At 38.4% G+C, this 22,566-nt stretch overlaps 1 protein-coding gene across 1 annotated transcript in view; it reads left to right on the top strand.

Annotated features, from left to right (window-relative positions):
• The window catches only part of EPHA3 (EPH receptor A3), a gene marked incomplete at both ends in the record, with an annotated part of 227,790 nt that overhangs the window by 175,475 nt on the left and 29,749 nt on the right, over positions 1-22,566 (top strand). Inside the window, 6 exons of the mRNA XM_082305127.1 lie at positions 2,717-2,879; positions 5,224-5,326; positions 5,789-5,856; positions 10,156-10,281; positions 16,700-16,885; positions 22,292-22,353. Of these exons, the coding sequence (XP_082161253.1) occupies positions 2,717-2,879; positions 5,224-5,326; positions 5,789-5,856; positions 10,156-10,281; positions 16,700-16,885; positions 22,292-22,353 (708 nt within the window). The remainder of the gene's footprint in view (positions 1-2,716; positions 2,880-5,223; positions 5,327-5,788; positions 5,857-10,155; positions 10,282-16,699; positions 16,886-22,291; positions 22,354-22,566) is intronic.

The following is a 22,566-nucleotide window of genomic DNA, read 5'->3' as shown; positions in this document are numbered from 1 at the left end:
ATGGAGAAAATGTTCTTCCTTAAATAATATAAACACTTACTGTGCTTATCTGAAAAAGGACATACCGTTCACTCTCACTAGTACTGCCACTATAAATGTTAAATGTATCCAAAATATGGTTTTTGTAAAACAGTTTAAAATTATAAAATGTCATTTGCAAATGAGACACTAACAGTAGTGGGATTTGCTTCCCAGTAAAGATTGTGTCTCGTAAACTATGCAGAAATATTCAGGAAGAATACGCTTTGTGCATCCAAGTTCAAATTTATCATCAAACAGAGTGTTTGATTAAAGTTCTGCTTGGCAAAGGCTGACTTTCCTTTTTGTAAATTCCTTCTTCTTATGGCAGCTGTAGTGCTGTATCTCTGAAGTTTTACTTCATCCCCAAGAAAGATAAACCTGGGCTTTTATGTGGTGTTTCACTGATTTGATTACTAGTAACATAAAAAATGACTTACAAAATATGTGTGTAAAAAGCTTACCATAAACTAAGATACGATGACATCCTCCATACCATTGTTTTAAACGTTTATTTTCCAAGTCCCATTGTGGATTATTAACAGACAGGGCCATGACTATCTTTTCTCTTGCACGTATGTATCTGCACAAGAAGGAAATGTTTGCATTTCATAAAAGCAGCCTGAAGTGAGATCAAAATGAACGTCCAGTCATAGCATACACAAAAGATTTTATGTTTTAAAGACGAGATTATTATGTCTTTGAAATTAAAATAGCTGCCTACATTCAACTGAGTGATGAGATAAGGAAAGCCTGGAAATTATAATACTAGGCCTTTGTTATTTCAAAAATAAATAACTTTACACGAACCTGTTAGCTCCTTAGAATGGCTTCCTCTAAGTTTTCTCCCCTGAATTTATAACAGAAAACTTTTTCAGAGAAGTATCGGGAAACCATGAAGAGGTCCAATGCCGATTTCCTTTTTATTCTTCGTGTGCAATGAAAATGGGCCATGGTAAACATTGTTACAGTCATTCTTTGAAGACTGGGTCCAGCTCACCCTATTTGATGTTTTGATTCTGGATGGTAACGTTTAGGCACAGGCTTAGCTGCTTTTTTTTGGTTTCTTTTTTTTTCCCCCTTCACTGTGATTACTCATGTGCATAATGTTGAATATTATGTGGAGATTCTGGCAATTTCCCTAACTATGGTGTAAATGTTTCTGTTTCTCTCTATATCAAAGACTGCCAAGAACAGGGTAGTTAGGCTTCTGTAGCGCCAACGTGAACAGCTTCTGATGTCAACCTACTAACTTAGAATAAACCTAACTTTCTTACTCTAGACAGCACTGTAGAGCAAACACATTAAACCAGCTCTAGTCACTTGAATTTTTCACATGAAGGCGAGATGGTTTTGACAATTAATGTGTTGAGTATTTTCCAACCTCTGTACTTGTGCATCGGCACTCTAGTGTTGTCAGAGTCAAACTGTCAGTTCCTTGCAAGCTAAAGCAATGCCATAAAACGTAGTTGGAATTAGGTGAGATTGTTTGCATCTGACATACGTTAACTTAACTCAGATTCTGCTTTCAACCAGGCAAAACTCAACAATTTCAGTGTATTTCAGAGTGTTCAAAGTAAAAGAGCAGCGTATGAAATCTCCACCACCTCTAGAATAAATAAGTTCATCATTGCGAACCTAAACAACTGAGATTCTCACAGTTCCCCGTGTGTGGCTGCTGTCCAAGATTTTTTCTGAGGCAGTTCCAGCGGCCATTTTTAGGAAGCCAAAAATGTGCTTTTGGTACAGGATGGCTTTAGTAAAATAAGCAATACCTCAGGCCCCAAATGCATGCTTGAATTTATAGACTATGTGCATACAGTGAGACTGAGACATACTTTTATCAGAATTAGCTTTTTACACAGTGTGAAGTGTATCCAAACTTACTAAATTACAAAATGGTCCATTTTTTATTTTATGTAAAAAGTCATTATGTCAGAAATATGTGACTTGTAAGTGGAGTGTGTTTGTGAGCATTTCATCTGTACTGGATGCACACCTTGCTCTTTAGCAAAAAGCAGTAAGGAGCAAACACACGTTTCCTTTCTGGCTGCTAAAGCCCAAGACTCATTCAGGAGCAAGTTTAGTGGGGTTTTGCCCAAATGAGGATGGGTGCATCAGTCTCATAGTTTTTATAGCGTAGTAGAAAACCAGTTATATTCACCTGTTTGCGGAGCTGAGGTGAGGAGCGTGAGTGGAGTTTCTCTTCTGACTGTTATAAAGGTAAAGAGTCTTGTAAAACGCGAGGCAGTAAAAACTGCATCCTGCAATAGCTCTGCAGAGCCCTAAAATGTCTAAGTTGGCTCATTACAGCTTCCAGTTCAGTGCAGTAGGCAAATCTGTTTTATGGTTTTTAAATAACCATAATCTTCCTTCTTTTAATCTTCCTTTTCTTGTTGTATTACAGACTATGGACAAAATGGATGCAAAGCCACTTAATGAAATGTCATATACTCAGCATGTCTGGTATTTGATTTACAGCACAAGGCCATAGAAGCTCTAATGAATTAGATTTCTTGCTAATCAAAAGATTTTTAGCTGATTGAAAATGAATGGCTGTACGAGCATTTGTTATGCTATAAATATTCAAAAAATATGCTGGTGCCCTCCTGGTGATTTGTAGTAATTTTGTACCAACCACCTCTTGTTTCTGTTTTTTAGGGTGTGGTTTTAATCTGATAATTTCTCTTCCCAAAAGCAGGAACAAGAGACAAGCTATACTATTCTGAGAGCCAAAGGCACCAATGTTACCATCAGTGGCCTCAAACCTGATACCACCTACGTCTTCCAAATTCGAGCCCGAACTGCAGCTGGATACGGGACAAACAGCCGCAAGTTTGAATTTGAAACCAGTCCAGATTGTATGTATTTGTTCAACTGGTTTAAACTGACATCCTGATTGATATTTGAATTGCCGTTTTCACTCCCTTTCTAGTTTAGTAAATGCGACTCATAACTATTTATGATGTGTCATTCTGGGTAGCGTTACTATATAACTTTATGTTTCATCATTAAACTTGAAACATGCTATAAAGAGTATACCATGAATATTGCAGGTGGTATGTTCTTCCATTCCCGACCCGACCTCTGCCTTGTGCCAGAATCGATACCTGCTGAGAGAGGAAGTTTGGTAGAAAACTGGATTCACAGCCTCATGCTGTTCCAAATTTTTGGCCTGAACCCTATGGACTATGAACGCCTGCCCCAAGAGAATTAATATTATATTGGTCCATTGCTCCTGTGGGTCAATGTATAATTCTCCACATTGCTGCGAAGCGTAGCTGATGTCTCCTGCATAGCCTCGAGATGAAACCAATGCGCACAGGCCAGGAAGGATGGTCGTTCAGTTGAGTAGCTGGTCAGGCAGTTGGGCAGTTCGCCTCCCTTCTCCTCTCTGTCACTATGTTTCTGGGTGGCCTTGGGGAAGTTATTTACTGGTCCAGCACCCCTTTTTCTTTTCTCTAAGGCCTAGATAATAACATTATTTAACTGATGGCCTTATCGGTATTCCCTACAAGTCCTGTTGTTATATCAGAAAGACTCTTAATAGAGCTCATCATTTTAAATGTTACTTTCTCATCACTTAGTACGATATAGTAAATCAGACCTTTTATTTGCTAGAAGCTGGAAGTGGCTTAATGCGTCAAAAAGTCACCCTTTGTTTAGGTACCCGTTACCAATGTAGACTAATGCTGCATAATCAAAGACTGCTTGCTTTTTAGAAGGTAGGACTTTCACAGAAGACTCATATCTGCTGTTCAGAGTTATAACACAACTAAGGGCTATAATTCTGATACAGTCTCATAAGGCTTATTCATGTACTCATGATAAGGCTTGAGAATCCATGGTGTAAGAAGTGCTGTGCTAAAAGCAACGTTTTAACCAAGAGGAGTAGCATAAGCTAAATGATCTTGCACTTGGCATCCATGTATTTTTGAGATATGTTACGTATTTCATCCCTGCTTCTTCCTCCCCCACCTCAGCTCTTATTGTGAAAAGCAAGCACAAGCTTCTTTTTTAAAAAAAATAGTTACAAATTGCTGTTATGGTGACATGTAGCTTTGGCATACCAGATGAAACTGGAACTCAAGATAGGACAGACAAGTACAGCAAGGAGAAAAAAATCCATTGCAGTGATAGAAAATTTCATAATTTAGAAATTAATGAGTTTTCTCTGCAAAATAATATTAAAAATAATAATAACAATAATGTAGCTGAGCAAAAATGTGGAAGGTGACAAGAGACAGTAGTGCACATCTCAATAACGACCGTACAAGTTGCACAGATAGACACCAAATTGCATAACTTGATTCCTATTGCCAAGTTATCATAACTACGCAAGTACAGTTGTAGGTCTGTAATAGGCGGAGGCTTCTTCCCAAGGGGAATGGTGTGACTTCAAGCAGTCATGTAGACAAACTGTCCGTTTTGTGGGGAGCAGGAGGGCTAGCTTTCAGCTCAGTTTGGACAACTAACTTGAAGCATAGTGCTGAGGAACCTAATTCTGCTATGCTCTGTGAAATTCGATAGGTGTCTGCTGAAGATGGTGCATCATACCTAAGATCTAAAGGTGTCTTGTCATTGTATAGCAGTCTGGCGCACTGAAGCTCTGTGCTTAGGGACTGCAGGGAAGCATCCAACGCAAGGCAGAAAATAGCCCTTCTTTTTCCTGTAGGCATTGATTAACCGTGGATAGTCCTTCTGTCTGCTTGTGTGCCCTGCCTTTTCACAACCTTCACGGGGATATTGTCAAGTTTAACTGGGAAGCTTAATTCATTAAAGCACTTTGCATCATACCGAAGTGAGAGTAAGGGTGATTGTTGACTGGCTGGGATTTCTTGCTGAGAAAACTCCTTAATGACCATGACAAACTATATGTATGTCATTGTGTATATGTTTGTATTTACATCTATGTTTATATGTAAGCATCAGTTTAACAGCAGTTACAATAATCAGCAAGAGTAAAAATCAGCAGCAGCAGAAACAACTTTGGTAAAGTGTCAAAGATGGCCAGAGTCTTTTGTTTTCTTCCCTTGTATTTACTTGTCTGATGAAAAATTTCTTAGTAGATTAAATATTTGTCAGGAGACCAAATGCTATGTAGTGATGACTTAATCTGTTTGTTCCCTGTATGAGTGTCAATTGTGATGTAATCAGTCTTTTGTGTGGGGGGGTTATTTATATATCTTTGTGTTAACTTTCCAGCATTCTCCATTTCCAGTGAGAATAGCCAGGTCGTAATGATTGCCATTTCAGCGGCGGTAGCTATTATTCTCCTCACAGTTGTGGTGTACGTCCTGATTGGGAGGTTAGTTTATCGTCTGGTTTGCACATTTACTCCCACTTCCATTTCCCTGAGGGGCCTTGATGAGCATGGCAAATTGCTGTCGTGGGGCAGTAGCATAGCTGGTTTGCACCTTCTCCTTCGCCTACTGCCCAGAAGCTCTGAATACTGCTTCATGCTTGGTAATGAGCCTGCTAACATTAGCAGCCCCAATCATGCAGCAGTTGTTAAAAAATGCTATAAACACATTCTTAGGCAATTGTAAAATTAAACTGTAGGGGTCAAAAATCAACAAATCCTCTCATTAGCCAATTTCCTCAAATTCCCTGAGAACCTAACATGCCTCTATAGGGCACAGAGAATGTAAATATCATTAAACTTTCAAACAGGCATTTAATTGTAGAGGGAAAACATTTTATTCTGTTTCCACCTGCAGTTAACATAGAAAATTCTCTATATTAATGGTTTTTTCTCTGTTGCTTGTAGATTCTGTGGATACAAGAAGTCTAAACATGGCACTGATGAGAAAAGACTACATTTTGGGAATGGCCATTGTAAGTTACTGAAGCCTTTTAATGCTTCCAGATCTGTTGAATTCATCCCCTAGATAACTGGTATTTTTCAATTTTTAAAAAACAAAAAGTCATACCTCACTTAAACCAAGGTGAAATTGGGAAGAGAATTATCTCTTCTCTTGTGGGTAAGGAGATTTTCCCCAAACAATTATTCTTTGTTTCAAATTCTTTTGTCTGTGTTCGGGTTAGTAATGAGCAAAACATCGCTGTCTATGTTCAAACAACACGTGTGGTTAGCAATATGCTATTGATTCTCCTGTGCATTACTGAAATGCAGTGTAGCTTCAACTTCCTCATTATCAGCTGTATAAAGTCTAAGAAAGGACTTTTTTTTTCCCAAAGCAAAATATAAAATCAATGAAACCTGTCTTGATGACTACTGAAGGGACTGTGAAAATTGCTTGCTTGACAAAGTTGACTCACTAATAATTTAGTTTGGAATTATTCTAAGCATAGGATGAAAAGAGATTTGGAGTAGTTTCTTAAATTAAGAATAACTACTAAACAAGTGTCTCAGAAATTAATGGGATTTTTTAATCCAGCTCTGTTTACAAACATGTTTTGTTCAAGTTCTGATTCTCCACTTGCAAGAATGAATATGTCTATGCTTTCTTTGGGTCGCATCCAGGACTAAGACTTTCTATTGACTTACATTACCTTTGTAACACAAAAATTGTATATTGTTAAGGATGTGAGATTTTGCTCATCCTGAGGAATCTGGGCTACTTTTGAAACGTGTTCAAAAGCCAAACCCAAAGCGTATCTATTTCTGATGTTTGCATAACTATTTTTAATATAGCTAAATGGGACTTTGTTCATGGCTACTCTGGGTCGTTTGACTGTGCCCTGTGAAAGGAACAGCATGGATCAAGATCCCATCCAGGAGACACTCAGGGGAAGAAGTGTTGATTTTCTGAGCCCAGGCATGTGTCCTGGCTATCACGAAGAAGTAGCTTGCTATGGCCAGTGGCTGGAGGGGGCTGTTCTCCTGCAGTATTTCTGCTCCTCTCTGATCCTGGATCCTCTCTGCAATGTGCATAACCCTGCAGCACTTTTCCACAGCAGAGGAGCTGTGGATCATGAAGAGTAAATCACAGTCAAAGCTCCATCCATGCTCTCTTTAAAATAGAAATAAATTAGTTTTGGAGACGGAGAAGCTGAGGGGAGAAGAAAGTGATAGTTTAACATTCCTGATCAAGGGGGGTGATTCTTGGGGTTTTTTATCACTGCATTTTGGATTCCTTTCATCCTTACAGGGCAAAGATAACACCCTTCATAAAGACCAAGACTGGAAATTCCTTTTTTTTCACCCACAGAAGTCTTGGTGTCTAATGAGCATGTTTTTAATAAGAAGCAGTAGATTCTTTGAAACTGTTTCATCTCCAGATAAATATCCTGCTACACCTTGTAAACCATGTTGAATCATATATTTCAATTACTTAGCATGTTGTAAGGTTAATGTACGTGATTTTTTTGCACACAACAGTGGTGCTGTACCATCTGCAAGAAGAGAGCTGTTGGTACCATAATCAGATGCCTCCCCACCAAATATGATTGAAGTAACATTTTAATGAGGGATTTACCTGCAGTAGTTGGAAATTAGAACTCCTTCCTAATCCCCATGACAAGGGAGTAACTGTTCTCTGACTGTTCATATTATTATTATTTTAAGTTCGGAGCCCCTCCTTATCTCCAGAGAGCCGTGAGCATGCATATCCACAACACGTGTGCTCCTTCCCCTGTGCTGTCAGGGGATACACAAGCTGTAACAGTGGGTTTGCTTCGTGCAGCCCAACAACCGCTTACCAACTAGGCTCAAAACAATCTATACGGTTACATGTGGCCTATAGAATTAATGCTTCATCATCCAAATTTAATGAGGTTATAAAATAAAAGCAGCCAGTAAAAAAAGTGTCACAGACAAATAACAGGTCATAATTTGCTCTCCTTACTCCCACACAATGGAAAGTTGCAATCACTATTCTTAAACATGTCAGTGCTGTTAAATTCCTGTGGATTAAATTGCTTTTAATTTGGCTTTAGATATTTATGTACTGTTTTCTGAGTAGTGCCATGCTGATTCACTGTGTAGTAAGAACAGAGCCGATCATGGACCTGGTATTTCTGATAGAAATTCCTGAAAATGGTTTATTGATTTTGCAGATATTTACCTGTTAGGATTTGTGTGTATGTTTGTGTGTGGCTGTTGAAACTTTATTCTACTAAATTACAGTCTTTCTCAAAGAATAAGAAAATTGTTCCTATGAACTAAAAAAGGATAAAGTGACTTCCATGGCTGTCGTAAACTTTCAGCATCTTAAATACAGCAGCTGGTTTATTTCAGTCAGTTTATTCTGAATTACTTTAAAAACAGCTCCAGCCATGAACTATTCCCTGCAGCCTTATTACAAACCCTATAATATTACTTCAAAGGAGCAAAAATGTTTCACCTCGTCGGATCCTCTCCCTTTGCCTTCTTTGGCTAGGCCCTTTTTATTTTTTTGCTACTTTTAGGGCAATTCATGCTGTTAAAATGAAAATGTAAATTATTATGTTTGCACAGAATGAGCTGTAAAGTAGTACAGCTTAACACATGTGCATGTGTTTATTGTCTGTTTTTCATGACAGAACCCAGTTACTATACAGGCTGCCCTTAATTATTGGTGTGAAGGGATTATTCTCCTTGCAGTCACCATCACCTGATCCTGGGAACCTCTGGGGTCAGCATTAAAAATCTGCAGCCAAAAACCCCACAGTGCAGAAGCTTTTAATTGTTGTTATTTTTATTGGGGGTATGAGGGAGCCTGTAATGTACATTCAGCATGGACGGAAAGGAGCATTTACAAGATTTTTAACCAACAGCAATATACAGGCAATTACTTTTTGTTTTACTTGCAAGTAATTCTGTAATCATCAGGCTCTTGAAGGAAACACAGTCGGCATTTAATGCCGCGCACACGCAGCCCTTGTATTAAGGGCATGGCTCTTAGTTTGCATTGTTTTCAAGGCAATTAGCTTGGGAACACAGTTTTATCATTTCTTTGTCAATTCTGAGGCCAATAAATCTCCATAATTTTTTTTTTTTTTTTACGTACACTTGGGAGTGTTTGACAAAACAAAGGTGTGCTCTAACTAATGGTCCAAAGGTATTTTTTCCCATCTGTGTAACCCTAGCAAAAAAGTTTTAACTATTCTAGCAGTCAACAAATTGATGCAGTATAATAATGCCAAGCTGGAAAGGATATTCCTGAGTGGGTTAAGGCAGTGTTTGTAAGAGGACTTAATACTTTTTACAAGACCAACTGGTACAGTTAGGAAAAGCTAGAATACATGTCCAGGAATGCAGGTTTTGTGTCAGAAGCAGAAAAGTTCAAGCTGGATGTAACAGTTATTTCAGTTTTTGTTAACAAAACATCTTTGTTTTCTACGATGAATACAGAGGCAGGCACACAAGTTACCGGGTACAAGCAGGGCTTTGAGCCGGGGAGGGGGAATGAGGCTGTGCTTTGCTTTCAGCATCTTTGCTGGAGAGAAAGGTTGGGAATGATCATATGTTCCTCCCACCCCCAGTCCTGCTGGAGGAAGAGATGTGGAGAGCTTGAAACTGCCCTTAAAATCATTCAGTTGTTTGAACTAGTGCTTGCCCCGGGCAAACAGAACAATCCCTAGCCAGGAAACTGTAGAGGGGGGCCAAAATAATAACATGGATGTTAGGGTAACAGCACTAGAATCAGACTTTAATAATAAGAACAACTGGCTGCCATCCTTGTATGTACTAGCAGAGGGACTGTGGCAGAGGTGCATTTGTTCATGTATAATTTTCTTGTCTTATTCATCTTGTTGGAGGACTCGGAAAGAAAAAGTTTGAGTTAATGCATTCTCCTTAATATATTCCTAAGCACTTTTCAGGTTGACTGTAGCATCACACATTTTGTTCCTTGCCTCTTTGTTGTTACCTTGAAAGGGACAATATAAGGCAGCATCCAAACATAGCAAGCTGGGAGGGTTAGATAGTATTTTAATATTTGAAAAGCAGTTTAATATGGCAAGTGCAGATATGTTTAAAATTGGTTTTCAGACTTCTGTACAATAACTACGTTAGTGTCTCTGGTTTCTCTCTATATTAAGATTCCTAAAGACCTGTCAAAAGCAGTTTGATTTGAAGAAGCAGTATACCTTTTCCTTCTATTGATTTGATGTCTATTGTCTCCTGAGCTTTCTTTAGAAGGATTAATTAAGTCTAAGTAACATTTTCTCTCTGAATTTGTTTTTACACAGTAAAACTCCCAGGCCTGAGAACTTACATAGATCCACATACATACGAGGATCCCAATCAAGCTGTGCATGAATTTGCCAAGGAACTGGATGCTTCTAATATATCCATTGATAAAGTAGTTGGAGCAGGTAATGACCGTCAGATATATTGAACTAAAGATATCTTTTTGCTGTATATACTGTTTTACATCTTTGGGTTTATACTTGTGACTGGAAAGGAAATGTTCTAAAGTCTTCAAATTAGTAGGTCATATTTACATATGACTTCGGTAAATATGAAAAGTTAAGAGCACACAGTTCTGTTTTTTTTCCTCAAAGCAAGCAGATAGCAAGACGGTTTTTCAAAGGACACCCATCAGCCCACACTTGGATGCAGCACTGTTGGAAGTGAAAAGAGAGTTCAGCCACACTTCTATGTTTCTCTTTAAAATCTGTCAGCACAGAAAATGGTATCAACTGTGAAGATGTTTTCTTTCTTTCCCTTAAAAGTACTGTTGGCTATTATGCCCTGAGTGAAACCACAAACTCATTTCATACCAGTCACCACACATCCATCAGACTGCAATGACCTTTGGTCATTGGATTGATTTTGGTCACTGCTTTGGATTTGAATTATTGATTTAGGAGGAAAGGGTTGTCTGTCTGATAACTGATTGTCTGAGCCATACAGATGCCATAGATCGTTGGGTTTACAGAAAACAAACTGTCGAAATGAGCAGATTTTGTAGCAGAGGAGCCACATTACAGAAAGCCTCATCACACTGAGTTGTCCATGTTGCAATGCAGCATGTAGTTCCTGATAGGATGTGTGCTTGCTCCTTGAAGTGAAGTAGCAGATTGTCTCGTCGAGTCAGAAGATTGTGAAGTGTTATCTTTCCTGCTAAATTAAAGCATTTGTGAGAAGTACTATTGATTTTTATTCCATTGAAAATTACTAGTTCTTTTATTATTGATTTTTTGCTTCTCTCTAAATTTACTATTTGAATTAAAATCATGAGATGTGAGAGAGAGACACTCCTAGTGCACAGCAAAAGACTTTCATTTTGAAAAAAATTTAGAACCAAGCTACTGTACTCAGTGCATCTCCTGAAACACTCAGTAAAAAGAAGTATTCGTCCTCTCTTACTGCAGCTGCTCAACTGCTTGTATGAAGTTAGGTTATTTTCTGCAAAGGTAGAATTTTTGTTCCTTGCTGGTTTTAATTTTGTCCCACAAGAGTGCACTGTTCTCCATCATCTTCAGTCAAGGCAGCAAAACTCTGCTTACTGCACATAATAGAGAATTAATATGGGGATAGAGAAGGGGGGTACTGAAAAGCTAAGTCCAAAGGCAGTATGTTTCCTTATAAGACTTTCAGGAGCCTTTGTTCACAAATTAAGTTTTCTAAACTTGGGCTGTATGCAGTATATGAATCTAGAAAACAAATTCATAAGAATCAATGATATGTCATATTGTATAGCTCATTGTTCTGACCTATTTTTAATCAGAATGCACATGAGAATGAGAGGTAAACCAAAATTTGCCAAATATGGCCTCTGAAAATGGAGGAAAAGTTTTCTGATAGGCTTCAAAAAAAGAATATGTCCTAAGAGAGTCAAGTGGTTTAAAAATAAGTCCCTTTGCTCCATTTCAGTGAAAGTGACAGTAGGTTCCTGCAGGTCCTCTACATCGAAGCCTGGACTCAAGGTCCAGGCCATTTGTTGGAGACCGTGACTTAGATTCATGTAGCCTAAACTACGTATGGCATTACAGTTAGCATTTCCGATTAGCAGTTGCCAGAGATGCCAACAGGAAGAGCCAAGCAGGGAAGAACAGATGAAAATCAGACTATAGAGTGCTGGGAGCTTCCAAAATGCATTTGTACCATCACTTTACACTGCTGTCGTGTTCAGCACGTGGTAGCTTTTGCATTCAGAGTGAGTGCCTCCATGGCTGCTTCTGCAGGAACACTTTTTTCCTCCCCAAAAGCAGAAAGGCATTTCCTGTCTCTTACTTGAGTCAATGACTTATTTGACTTGGTCTTTTCCTGCCCTTCTCCTTTACAAATGCAAGTGTGAATGAAATTATAAAAAGACAGTGATTTGAGAAGAAGGGATTCATTTAACTGCGTTGAAGTGTGACGTAAGTAATGAGACCTTCAAGTCAGGCGAGTAATCTTGGTATTCTGAGGTACTTTTCCAAGTAGTTTTTCACAGCTTTAGCCAGAAGTCTCTGAGAATAGAGGACAGCTTACATAGCTTTGAAAACATACCCAAATGCAATAAGGAAATACTTTTGTCCAAAAGAACCTCAAGAAAAACACAAGGGATTTTAGTGGGAGGCTAAGCATCAGAAAATTGAGGTCAGGAGCCACTTTTTCAGGTTTTTCTTTACAGTAATTCTTTTAAAACAACTCACTTGTTTTTATGGATCCAGTTCAGCAAACCACTTACGAAGTTTAAATCCAATTGGATAGTACGAGAATACTACAGAAAGTACTTTCTTGATTTGGGATAGATATAAGTATGTGCTTTGCTGAATATGAAAGCAAACATTTGCTTTTCTTTCAAAGTTTAAACATAATGTGTAGCTTAACATCTTGCTGATTAAAGTGTTTCTAAAATTTAGGGGCTATCTGTCCATGAGCTTATTGTGAAGGTTTGCAGTGTCTCAGTGAGGGCTTGTAGAACGTTGCTGAGGTTCACGAGGTTTATGAAACATTCAGCTTAGGTGCCTCTCCAGCTCCGAGGGAGTCCTGTGCACAGCAGGACAATCATGATTTAAAACACAGCAAAGTAAAAGGAGTAGCTAATTTCACAGAGTCATCTTTTACTTGTCCCCTGGGTCTAAATGCACAGCAAATGCCATTCACTGATGCACTAAGTAGCCTATTTAAAAAGAAATTAAGATCTCCTGAAGAGAGATCTTCATATCATGAACAGCCCTCCTAATAATATCTATTTGCTTTCCACATGTAAATAGACATATCAGTCTGCAGGGCAGGTTATGCAATGTTTATGTGTGTAGCATAATTAAAAATAAATACTTCAGAAAGCCTTTATGTGAAAAGCCATCAACCTCATCTCTTAAAATCAGTGCCAGGTTTTTCACTTTCTAACTCAAACACAAGTCCTTATTCCTCCTAAACAATATCTGATGAGATCCAGTCCATTTCTTACTGGGACCATATAATAATGATTTGCAGGAAAAAGATGTAGCGTAACTGCATGTCACTATGGATGTTGACCAGATAGACTTATGTAGCATCCATACTGCCCTGTATATGAAAGAACCAAAGGTTAATGTAGTTGGGCTGCCCAGTGAGCTTTTTCCAGCGAAACTGTTTTCCAAGAAAGTGAACCCATTTTATATTCACGGACAACAGTAAGCTCCATTGCTATGAAGGGTCCAACTTTTAGTCTCCTGCAGCAACCACTGGCCTTGAGGCACTTGTGGAATCCGATTAATCACCCAAGTTCTAAATTGTGCAGCCATGGCTAAATGGGACTGTGTTGATGGACATTAGCCGTAACCTTTCCCTTCCCAAAAGTCAAACAAATGCCAGATATATGATTCCAGTCAGAAGTGAAGGATTGATTGCTGAACTGCTTGCTGAAATCATAGCTCTAGTCTCCATTGACAGTAACTGAACAATAGTTTTAAGAGGTTAGCTTGTTATAGCTTTTTGGACAGTTAAAACATAGAGAAAAGGGAGTACGAAGCTGGACATTACAAGATTTATTTCAAGCACTTTTTTCCCTTCCTTCTGTTTTCAAGATGTGCTTTGGTCTTCCTCTTTGTGGTGCTCTGACAGTATTGAGCTGGGGTTGGTAGTTGAACTGAAGCAGTGTTTGCTCTTGGTAAAGTATACTAGTCGTCTTGGCTTATAGATGTTGACTATTTTTAATTAACAAGTCTGAACAGAACTCAACACCCATTAGTTACTAGTAATAGGTTTACAATTCATTTTCTGAGCTGCTGCCTGTCTTGGCAGCCTGAAATACAAATAATGTTGGAAACAATGGATGTAATGTAAGTGCTATTTTAGTAGTATACATGTATATAAAGATACACCCTGGTTTTAATTTTTTTTGTTGTTGTTGTTATTACATTAATAGCACAGTACCATGCCTAGAGGATGAAGCAGCTCAGCAGCTGGTGATAAGATATGGTGACATTCACTTCTATGTTGTTGACTCAAATCTAGCCTGGGTTAGCAACAGAGAAAGGTCAATGCCCTATGACACATCTGTTCAGTTTTTTTGGTTAAATTGGCCGTCTAACAGAGAAACCTTAGAAAATAAAGCTGAAAACTGACCTTAAGGGGTCATTAAGTCCACATCCTTACCCCAAACAGAACTTGTTAGGTACCATTCTTGACCGATGCTTATTCTTTACAATCTCCAAGATAAAAGATTTTATAGCCTCCCTAAAAAATCTTTTGTACTGTCCAAGTGTCCTTACTGTTAGAATTTTTTTCCTGATCTAACTGACATTTATTGTAATTTGCAACTATTCTTTGGTTTGCCTCTTGTGTATAGAAAAAGGAGTTGGTGTGCATCTTATCTATAACCATAATTTTAATAAGCCAAAACTATTGTCGTGTCTCTCTCTTCTCATTCCTTGTTGTGTATAAATAACACCAATTCCTTGAGCTTTGAACTTGAACACACAGCCCTGACTTTTAGGGTTCTGGTCATCGTTATTACTCCCTTTATCATTCCTGAATTCAGTGCCACAAATGGGACATGGACCCTAATGCCAGGCATATTGGTGGCAAGTTGATGAAAGAATAATTTCATTTTGCAGAAAAATGGGCTGAATGTAACATCTAAAATGCATCCCATGTGGTATCATGTCTGAAGTCAATGGAGAAGGGCTGTCAATCCATCACACAGCTCTTGAACATTAGATCTATGAAGAGCAATACGATTTAAATTTGCCTGTTAAAAATATCTTATTTCTGTGGTTTTGGTCATTTTTAGTTTTCACAGATGTTGCTTAATGTAAACAACCAGCTGCAGAGATAAAGAAAGTATCATTGTGGGCAAATGAGCTCCAAGAGCCTTTGCTCTTTAGAGGCATAGTAATGCTGTTGCATTTAGGATTATTACACATTAAATTGGGAAAAGCTCATATGTAAGCAGTATAATCACTCTTTCCATGATGTTTCACTCACAAATAAAAGCAAAATTCCCAGTTTGCATAAAAATGATGCCAGGTAGATTTAGATTTACAGGGTTGGTTTGGTTCCAAGTCAAACTTTCTGTACAAGGCCACTTCACAAAATATGGCATATGAGGGGCTATTCATATTTAGACCTCATGTATTTTGGCAAAAGAACCTGAATAGGCATGTATTGTTGGAAAATAAGTGTTAAAACCCTCCAGCAACACCCGCTAGTTCCCTGAAAGGAAAAAAAGAAAAACACAAAACAAAACACCTTTCTTTTCTTCTCTGTTCAGTAAAGTGTGTTCCTTGTCTTTAAATATAAATAATCACGTAGGGCAATTCTTGCTGTTGTTTTTCTTGCATACTTTATCCATTCTCTGGTTTTATTGTATTTTTCATTATTTCAATTATTTTGTCATTAAAACAAGGAGACAAAAAGTTGCTACTGTAATTTTAACTGGGATGTTGCATGTGCAATTTATTGTATCATATGAAATCTAAGATGAGGAGTTGGATAATTGGGAATCAAAAGTCAGTTGCTGCTCAAATGTTTTTTAAGATACTGAAACTTCCTTATATGCTTTATGTAATCATTAGTCAAATACAGAAATTTTCAAATGAGGTGTTTGCTTCCAGCAATTTGTCAGCAAATTTAATGCTTGCTCATTTGAATGTGAAGATAATTTTCCTGGTGCACTCTTCTTGGATGTTACATAGCAAGGGATAAACCACATTGTATAAAAGTAAACATGCAGTGATATCTGCCATCTTCTATTTAGGGATCTCACACAATATACAGTGTGCACAATATTCATGGTGAACTATCAAGTTCTGTAGTTCCATAGTGACAGTATATATTTGCATGTTTAGATCCATCTGAATCATGATAGAACAAAGATAATCTGTATGGATTTCTTTTTTATTTGCAGCTGTGTAGATAAATTATTTTGTTATGAATTATCTTGCTACTTTAATGGAAATAATTAAAATAATTGGGAACTGTACTATCTCTGTTTGGTAGAAATGAAGAGTATAATGTTCACAAGGATGCATGGCTATTCTGATACTTCTGCATTGATCAGTTAGCCCTCCTACTATTGTCTCAAAGTGCATCAGCTGAAACAAAAAGGGAATTTTCTGGTGGCATTTATGCATTCCTCTGCTCTGCAGTCATCTGGATATGCAGTGTAAATAAGCGACATTGTCCAGTTTGACAGCTGGAGAACCCAAGCATGGAAATGTTAAATACTTGTCTGAAGGCCTCCTTTGGAGCTCCAGTCTGTGGCCCACCAGTGAACATCACACTTCAGGGACTTTTGCCGAATGATAAGTCTTCTTTCTTAAATCCCGATGAAATAACTACTTTTCATCTTTTTTTATTTTTCCACTTTTTTAGGGGAATTTGGAGAAGTGTGCAGTGGGCGCCTAAAGCTGCCTTCTAAAAAGGAAATTTCAGTGGCTATCAAAACCCTGAAAGTTGGCTACACAGAAAAACAGAGAAGGGACTTCCTGGGAGAAGCCAGCATCATGGGACAGTTTGACCACCCTAATATCATTCGATTAGAGGGAGTCGTCACTAAAAGTAAGATATGATAGGGGCATCTGTTTTGTGTGGGAAGTGTCACTGGTGGTCTCTTCCACCCTAAATTATTCTGTGATTCTCTGATCTTTCAAGGAAGAGCAAAAGAAAATAAAAAACCGAATAATCTGTGTTTATGCTCGGCAAAACCTTCCAGAAATGTTTATGTTATAACCCCGTTAATATGTACCAAATATCCTTCAAAAGAGATAACAGCGGAAACCCATAGCTTGTCTTTTGCAATGTATATTGTATTTCCTCAACAGCAGGAAAAAAATTACTCATGTGCAGGCACCAGCTAAACCCACACTGATGGGTCCAATGAAGAATGGTGCAGAGGCAATTGCCTGCAGTGCAGCTGTAGGACCTTCGCTGTCTTGCTGCTCTCAGGCTGCCAAGAACTTAAAAGCAGTATCCTGGGTTAATGAGATGGGAAAAATTGGGAAATAAAAATGATCTGCTTGAAAAAAATATAGAGAACACGGAGAAAAAGGAGCATTTCTGAAGAACAGTGCAGCTCAGTAAGAAACTGGCAGGTTTAATAAACTCCAGAGCTACAAATTGCTACAAAGTGGCCAAGAGGCACTGCTGATAATCTGTTAGGAGTCATGGAGTCTGATGTCCTAAGGTTTCCTGATTGCACTGAGGCAATATGTTCTGCTTTCAACTAAATCATTAGATTTTATCATTAGCACAAACTAATGAACAGCCTACCTGGCTACAGCAACTGATACTAGTATATTAATAAATAAGTCCAAACTTTTTGCTACGTGGTTTTCAGGCAGGGAAAATACGCCATGTGATATTCAGTATGTACCAGTATGAGGCATTTTAAAGATCCTGATCCTCTAGAATTTATACCTCTTAGTAAAAATCTCAAAAAAAAATCTTGGGGCTTTAAGCTGTCCATAGTAAAATTGATTTTATTTCTTTGATAATATTTATATTTTTTACTAATAGACATTTTCTAAATCTGCCTTTGGGTGTGTTTGTTGTGGGTTTGCATTTAATTTTTTTAAGCATGATTTTGTCTATGTTTATGATAACAAATCCCCTTCACATTTTGAGACAAAAATATAACTGAAAACTCCATAGGCTCGGTACCTTCCTGGAAAGGTAACATATTTGAAGAACCCTCTCCAGCTCCACTTTCGTTAAGATCACAGCAAGTTGTAACAGGCATTCCTGAATGGCGGTATCAGTCTTGGAGGTCCTACCCAGCTTTCCCACGGCAGCCACGGTAGCCCCCTTGAAGCCACTCAGATCCTGCATGCTCTTCTCCTTAGGAGCAGCCGGTGGGATTTGGTGCTGGTGATGCTGCCTCATTTAGGCAAGTTCTGGCTCTCGTTGCTTGTGCTGCTAATTGTCCTCTACCTTGAGGTGGAAAGACAGAAATAGTAGTAGAAAAGAGAAGTTGCATGAAATACCCAAACTGGCTTGTTCTGAGAGACGTAAATTCAGAGACTTTCTAAATTTCCATTGCAGCATAAAATCATGAATTTAATGATCAAAGTCCTGCAGTAGTTATTAGGTGGGAGATCAATAAGATTTTATATGAGGTATTCTTTAAAAAAAAATCAGGAATGCTCTGAGATTTTTTCAGGGGAGTGGAAAAAATTGGTAGGATATTTCCTAGTTCCTAGAGGACTGCTGGCAAAGCAGCTCCTTGCCATTTCAGTGAACTGCTTGGAATGTGCTGAGGACATTTCCAGTTTAACAGGGTAGAAGTACACCAAATACTTTGTTGTTAAGTAAGTGGTTTTATTGTTTTTAAGGAATCTTGTTTTTATAATTGCGTGATTCAAGGTTTCGCAAACATAGACAGGCATGAAAGAATTTCATAGCTTACTGCAACAAATTACATGAAATAAAAAACCCACAAGAATGTGTCTAAAAATAACTACTGAAAGGTATGTAAAACCCTGTATGTTATGAAGAGACATAGTTACAATAATAATGCTTTCTCTAGGTGTGATTCATGAAAGTCTATTTTGCTGATTTAAATAACAAAGAAGTTATTCTTCAGCTTAGGTCTCACAGTCCCATTAGGAGAGGACTGCCAGATCTGTCAGTGTAAATCCAAGTTATCCCCTGCTTTTTAGTGACACACACTTTGTACAGTCAGAATAACATTTGCAGTCCCAAAATTACTTGAAATGCCAGCATCAGTCTGTACACAGCTGAGCTAAAATCTATTTTGTTACATTTTGTATTTCTGTGGCACTTGAGAAAATAATTTAATTGCTGTGCATGCAGGAATTTGTGCATTGCTTTTGAATGTGCATTACTAATTCTGTCTGTATTCTGTATAAGTGACTATTAGTAAGTTTGCTACTCAGCTGTATTCACAGCAGACTGCTGTCTGTTTTGGGGGGGCTAGGAGTGCCAGCTGCCTATCACATTTAAGTAGGAGAGAGCAAGCTCTGAATATTCCCAGCTGAAGTCAATAAAAGCCTCAGGGATACAACACCCTCTCCAGATAGCTTGAATACTTGAACTGAGAAAACTGCTCTGGAACTATTTGTATCCATTTTACTGGGTAAAATTATATGGCATAAATGCAAGTAAAGATAATCATTTATTTTCTTTAACATTCTGTAGGGTGATAGAAGGACAAGAAGGTTGTGGGGTTTGTTTTTTTTAAAACAAACCGATATACTGTAATAACAAATTAGCAAGTGTTCATATTTTTTAATGATAGCTATTAAATTACACTCAAAAGCATTAGTTTTATGTACAGTCAGTAGAGAGCCTATGGAATATGTGCTGGATCACTCTCAGTAGAGGTAATGCATGATAAACAGGCAATATGACCTTTCCTTCATTAACCAAATTCTTTTTGACCGGTGGCCCTTAGCAATGATCTCGCTTTTCATACTAAGCAGATCTTCTGAAGCAACTCCTAATAACTGCAATTGTCGCGATCCCTATAAGAGGACCATTTGGTATGAGAAGTTCTCAAGCTGGGGTGGCTGTGGTTTGCCGGTGGGACAGCCCAGCGGCAGTGTGAAGGAGATGCATCCACCAGCTGAGACTTCGGTCCTTTGCTTCGATGCAGAGTTGTTCCCCTGCTTCACATTGATTTCTGTTCTGCGTTTTCCTGCTACACCGGTCTCCTGGGCACGCTCTAGGCAGTAGTCTTAATAGCCAGTGCACATGTTCTGCTTAGTTTACTAATAATTTACAGCAATTTGTAGCCTGTTAGTATAATAAATTTCGGCAACACTGTTGACACAAGTTGTTATCATGTATAAACGGCTCTGCTTTGATAAATGAATGCAGAATGTTCTTTTTAAAGTGCACCGTGTTGCTTCAGAGCATATGCTTCTTATTATGGACACGTTTCCAACTGAACGAGAGTGAAACCCTGCACTTGGGGCTTTCTGAGTATGGGTGAGCAAGGCAGGCAGATGCTCTCTTAATAATTTGAAAGATGTAGCTTCTTACTCTAATTTCAGTCTTCTCACGTGTCATAAAATTGACTCAGTTTATACAGAAACCAGGCAACTGTCTCCTGGTTTCAAAGTATGTGGATTTATCATACGAACTTTCGGATAGCCCCGTCGGTGCGCTGCCCTTTACTTCAAAGATCCAGCAGCATTTTCTGTGCGGTACCAGAAATGCCTTTGCACATGCAGTATAAGTTAGGTACTTCTCCTTGCACTGCATATTTCTTGCTAACAAGAGTAAGCAAGCAATAGATTTTTTTTTTTTTTTTTTTTTTTTTTGATATTTTACATTGTTAGGTCTTTTGTCTGTACCATATAATTCGAGATTAATGTTTTGGATAAAGAGTTTGTTCCTACCAGTTAATGGATGACAGTCGATTACCCATTAGTGTGACTCCCACAGTATAACACATCATTTGCACAGGAGAAAGAAGATATTTCAACCCATTAATCCATGCAAAGAGGACAAAGGATTTTCTTCTCATTATATTAAACTCATTCTTTGAAATTAATATTTCTCTTCTAAGAATTTCTATTTTGTAGAAGTTGTATTTTCTGAAAAACAAACAAAAAAGGAATTGTAACCATTTACTTAGCTTTTTTAATGGCTTTCTTGCTTTTAATTATATTGGATACCTCTTTCAAGCCTCATGCTGTTCAGTTTTAAAAGCTTAAAATATCACCATGCCTGCTATACAATATGCAGGCCTTTGTCGTGCTTTTAGGGTCAGATGCCTTCCTGTATTATATGTGAAATAATAATTCACCTCCTTAAATAACTTCATGCTCTTACCCACCTTTCTCTCTACCAGAAAGAGAAAATAAACAAAGCTTTAGAAAATATTATGAAATAATAAAATCCATATGATGGTAAAATATTAGCAGGGCAATGACCTTTGTCTGGAAACTTCACCGTAATCACATGAATTTTTGTGTTCGTTTCTCTCCAACATGTCAGAGTTGCATATAAAATCTTGGTTATGTTACAAAATACCTCGGGGTAGAAAGAATGGTCTCACAAACTGATGTGAATCTGCACGGACAAGTTTTGAAAGACATTAGATGCTTTTCAAGGATGCCGGGCTGTTTCTTTGGAGCATGCCGCTGCCCCCGTGCAGCCCCCAGCTAAGCGGTGCTTGGCGGGAGGGGAGGTTCGTGTTGTCAGCGGCCCTGCTGCAGAGGGAGGCAGGGCTGCCTGGGAGGAGGGCTAACCCCCGGCAGTGGAAGGGGGCTGCGGTACAGCTCTGCTTCTCTTTCCAATGCCCTGGATTACTTTTACTCTGCTCTTTCCCTTCCATCTCTGTCCCCACTCCCAACATTTTCCTCGGCTTATGCTAGGAAAATACTGAAGCTCTGCAATTTAAATGCATTGTAAATACCCTCCCGAGGGAGGGGGGTTTTGCTATTGCCTGCATATATGCTATTTAATCTCTCCCCTGCCATAGTACCCGAGGAACATATTGACCGTGCCCATGCGGTAGAGCGCTGCTCCGCAGTCCTTGCGCCTCCGTTGTGCAGACAAGGGCACCTCTGGAGAGAAACTGCGAGTCCCTCCACAGCAAGTGCCCAGTTCTCTTCTGGAGGGAACCTGGGGGCAAATGTGTGGCAGAATACACCTACTTCATTGCATAAACTCAACAATTATATGAAGGATTATATTCAACCGTAATGGATAAAACACGGTATACTGAAAATGCAGGATGCTTCACTTTGTGTCGTGGGACTTGAGCTGCCAAAAATTGCATCAGTTTATGCTGAAATGACTGTATTTCTGTTGATGTCAGTGAAATCACAATTATGTTGTGGACAGAGCTAGTTTTGCCCATGCATGTTTTGCTTTCTTTCTAAATATAAAGTTATCCTTAGGATTTGGAAGATTTGGGCACATTTTTGAAATGCTTGTTTTTACTGATCATTATGTATTCATTTTAAATGCCTGACCCCTGTAATATATTTGTAGGTAAACCAGTTATGATTGTTACTGAATATATGGAAAATGGTTCCTTGGACAGCTTCCTACGGGTAAGTACAATAGAGAACTACAAGGTACAGGACTGGCTCTTGTTCTGAATTTGTTATGAATTTGCTGCCACTGTACTCCGATTCATCATCAGCTCTTGTTGCTTGATATTTCATTATTTCCATTTGGTTTTGTGTGTGTTGTGATCTGCGCAGAAAGCCAGGTAGGGATCTGCTAGTCCATTTTGACTGCTTGCAGTATTATTCCAAAATGAA

The sequence above is a fragment of the Platalea leucorodia genome (assembly GCF_965183815.1).
Source record: "Platalea leucorodia genome assembly, chromosome: 2".
Taxonomy (NCBI): Eukaryota; Metazoa; Chordata; class Aves; order Pelecaniformes; family Threskiornithidae; genus Platalea; species Platalea leucorodia.
Note: the sequence above shows the minus strand (reverse complement) of the source record. Positions and strands in the feature narration are given on the sequence as shown.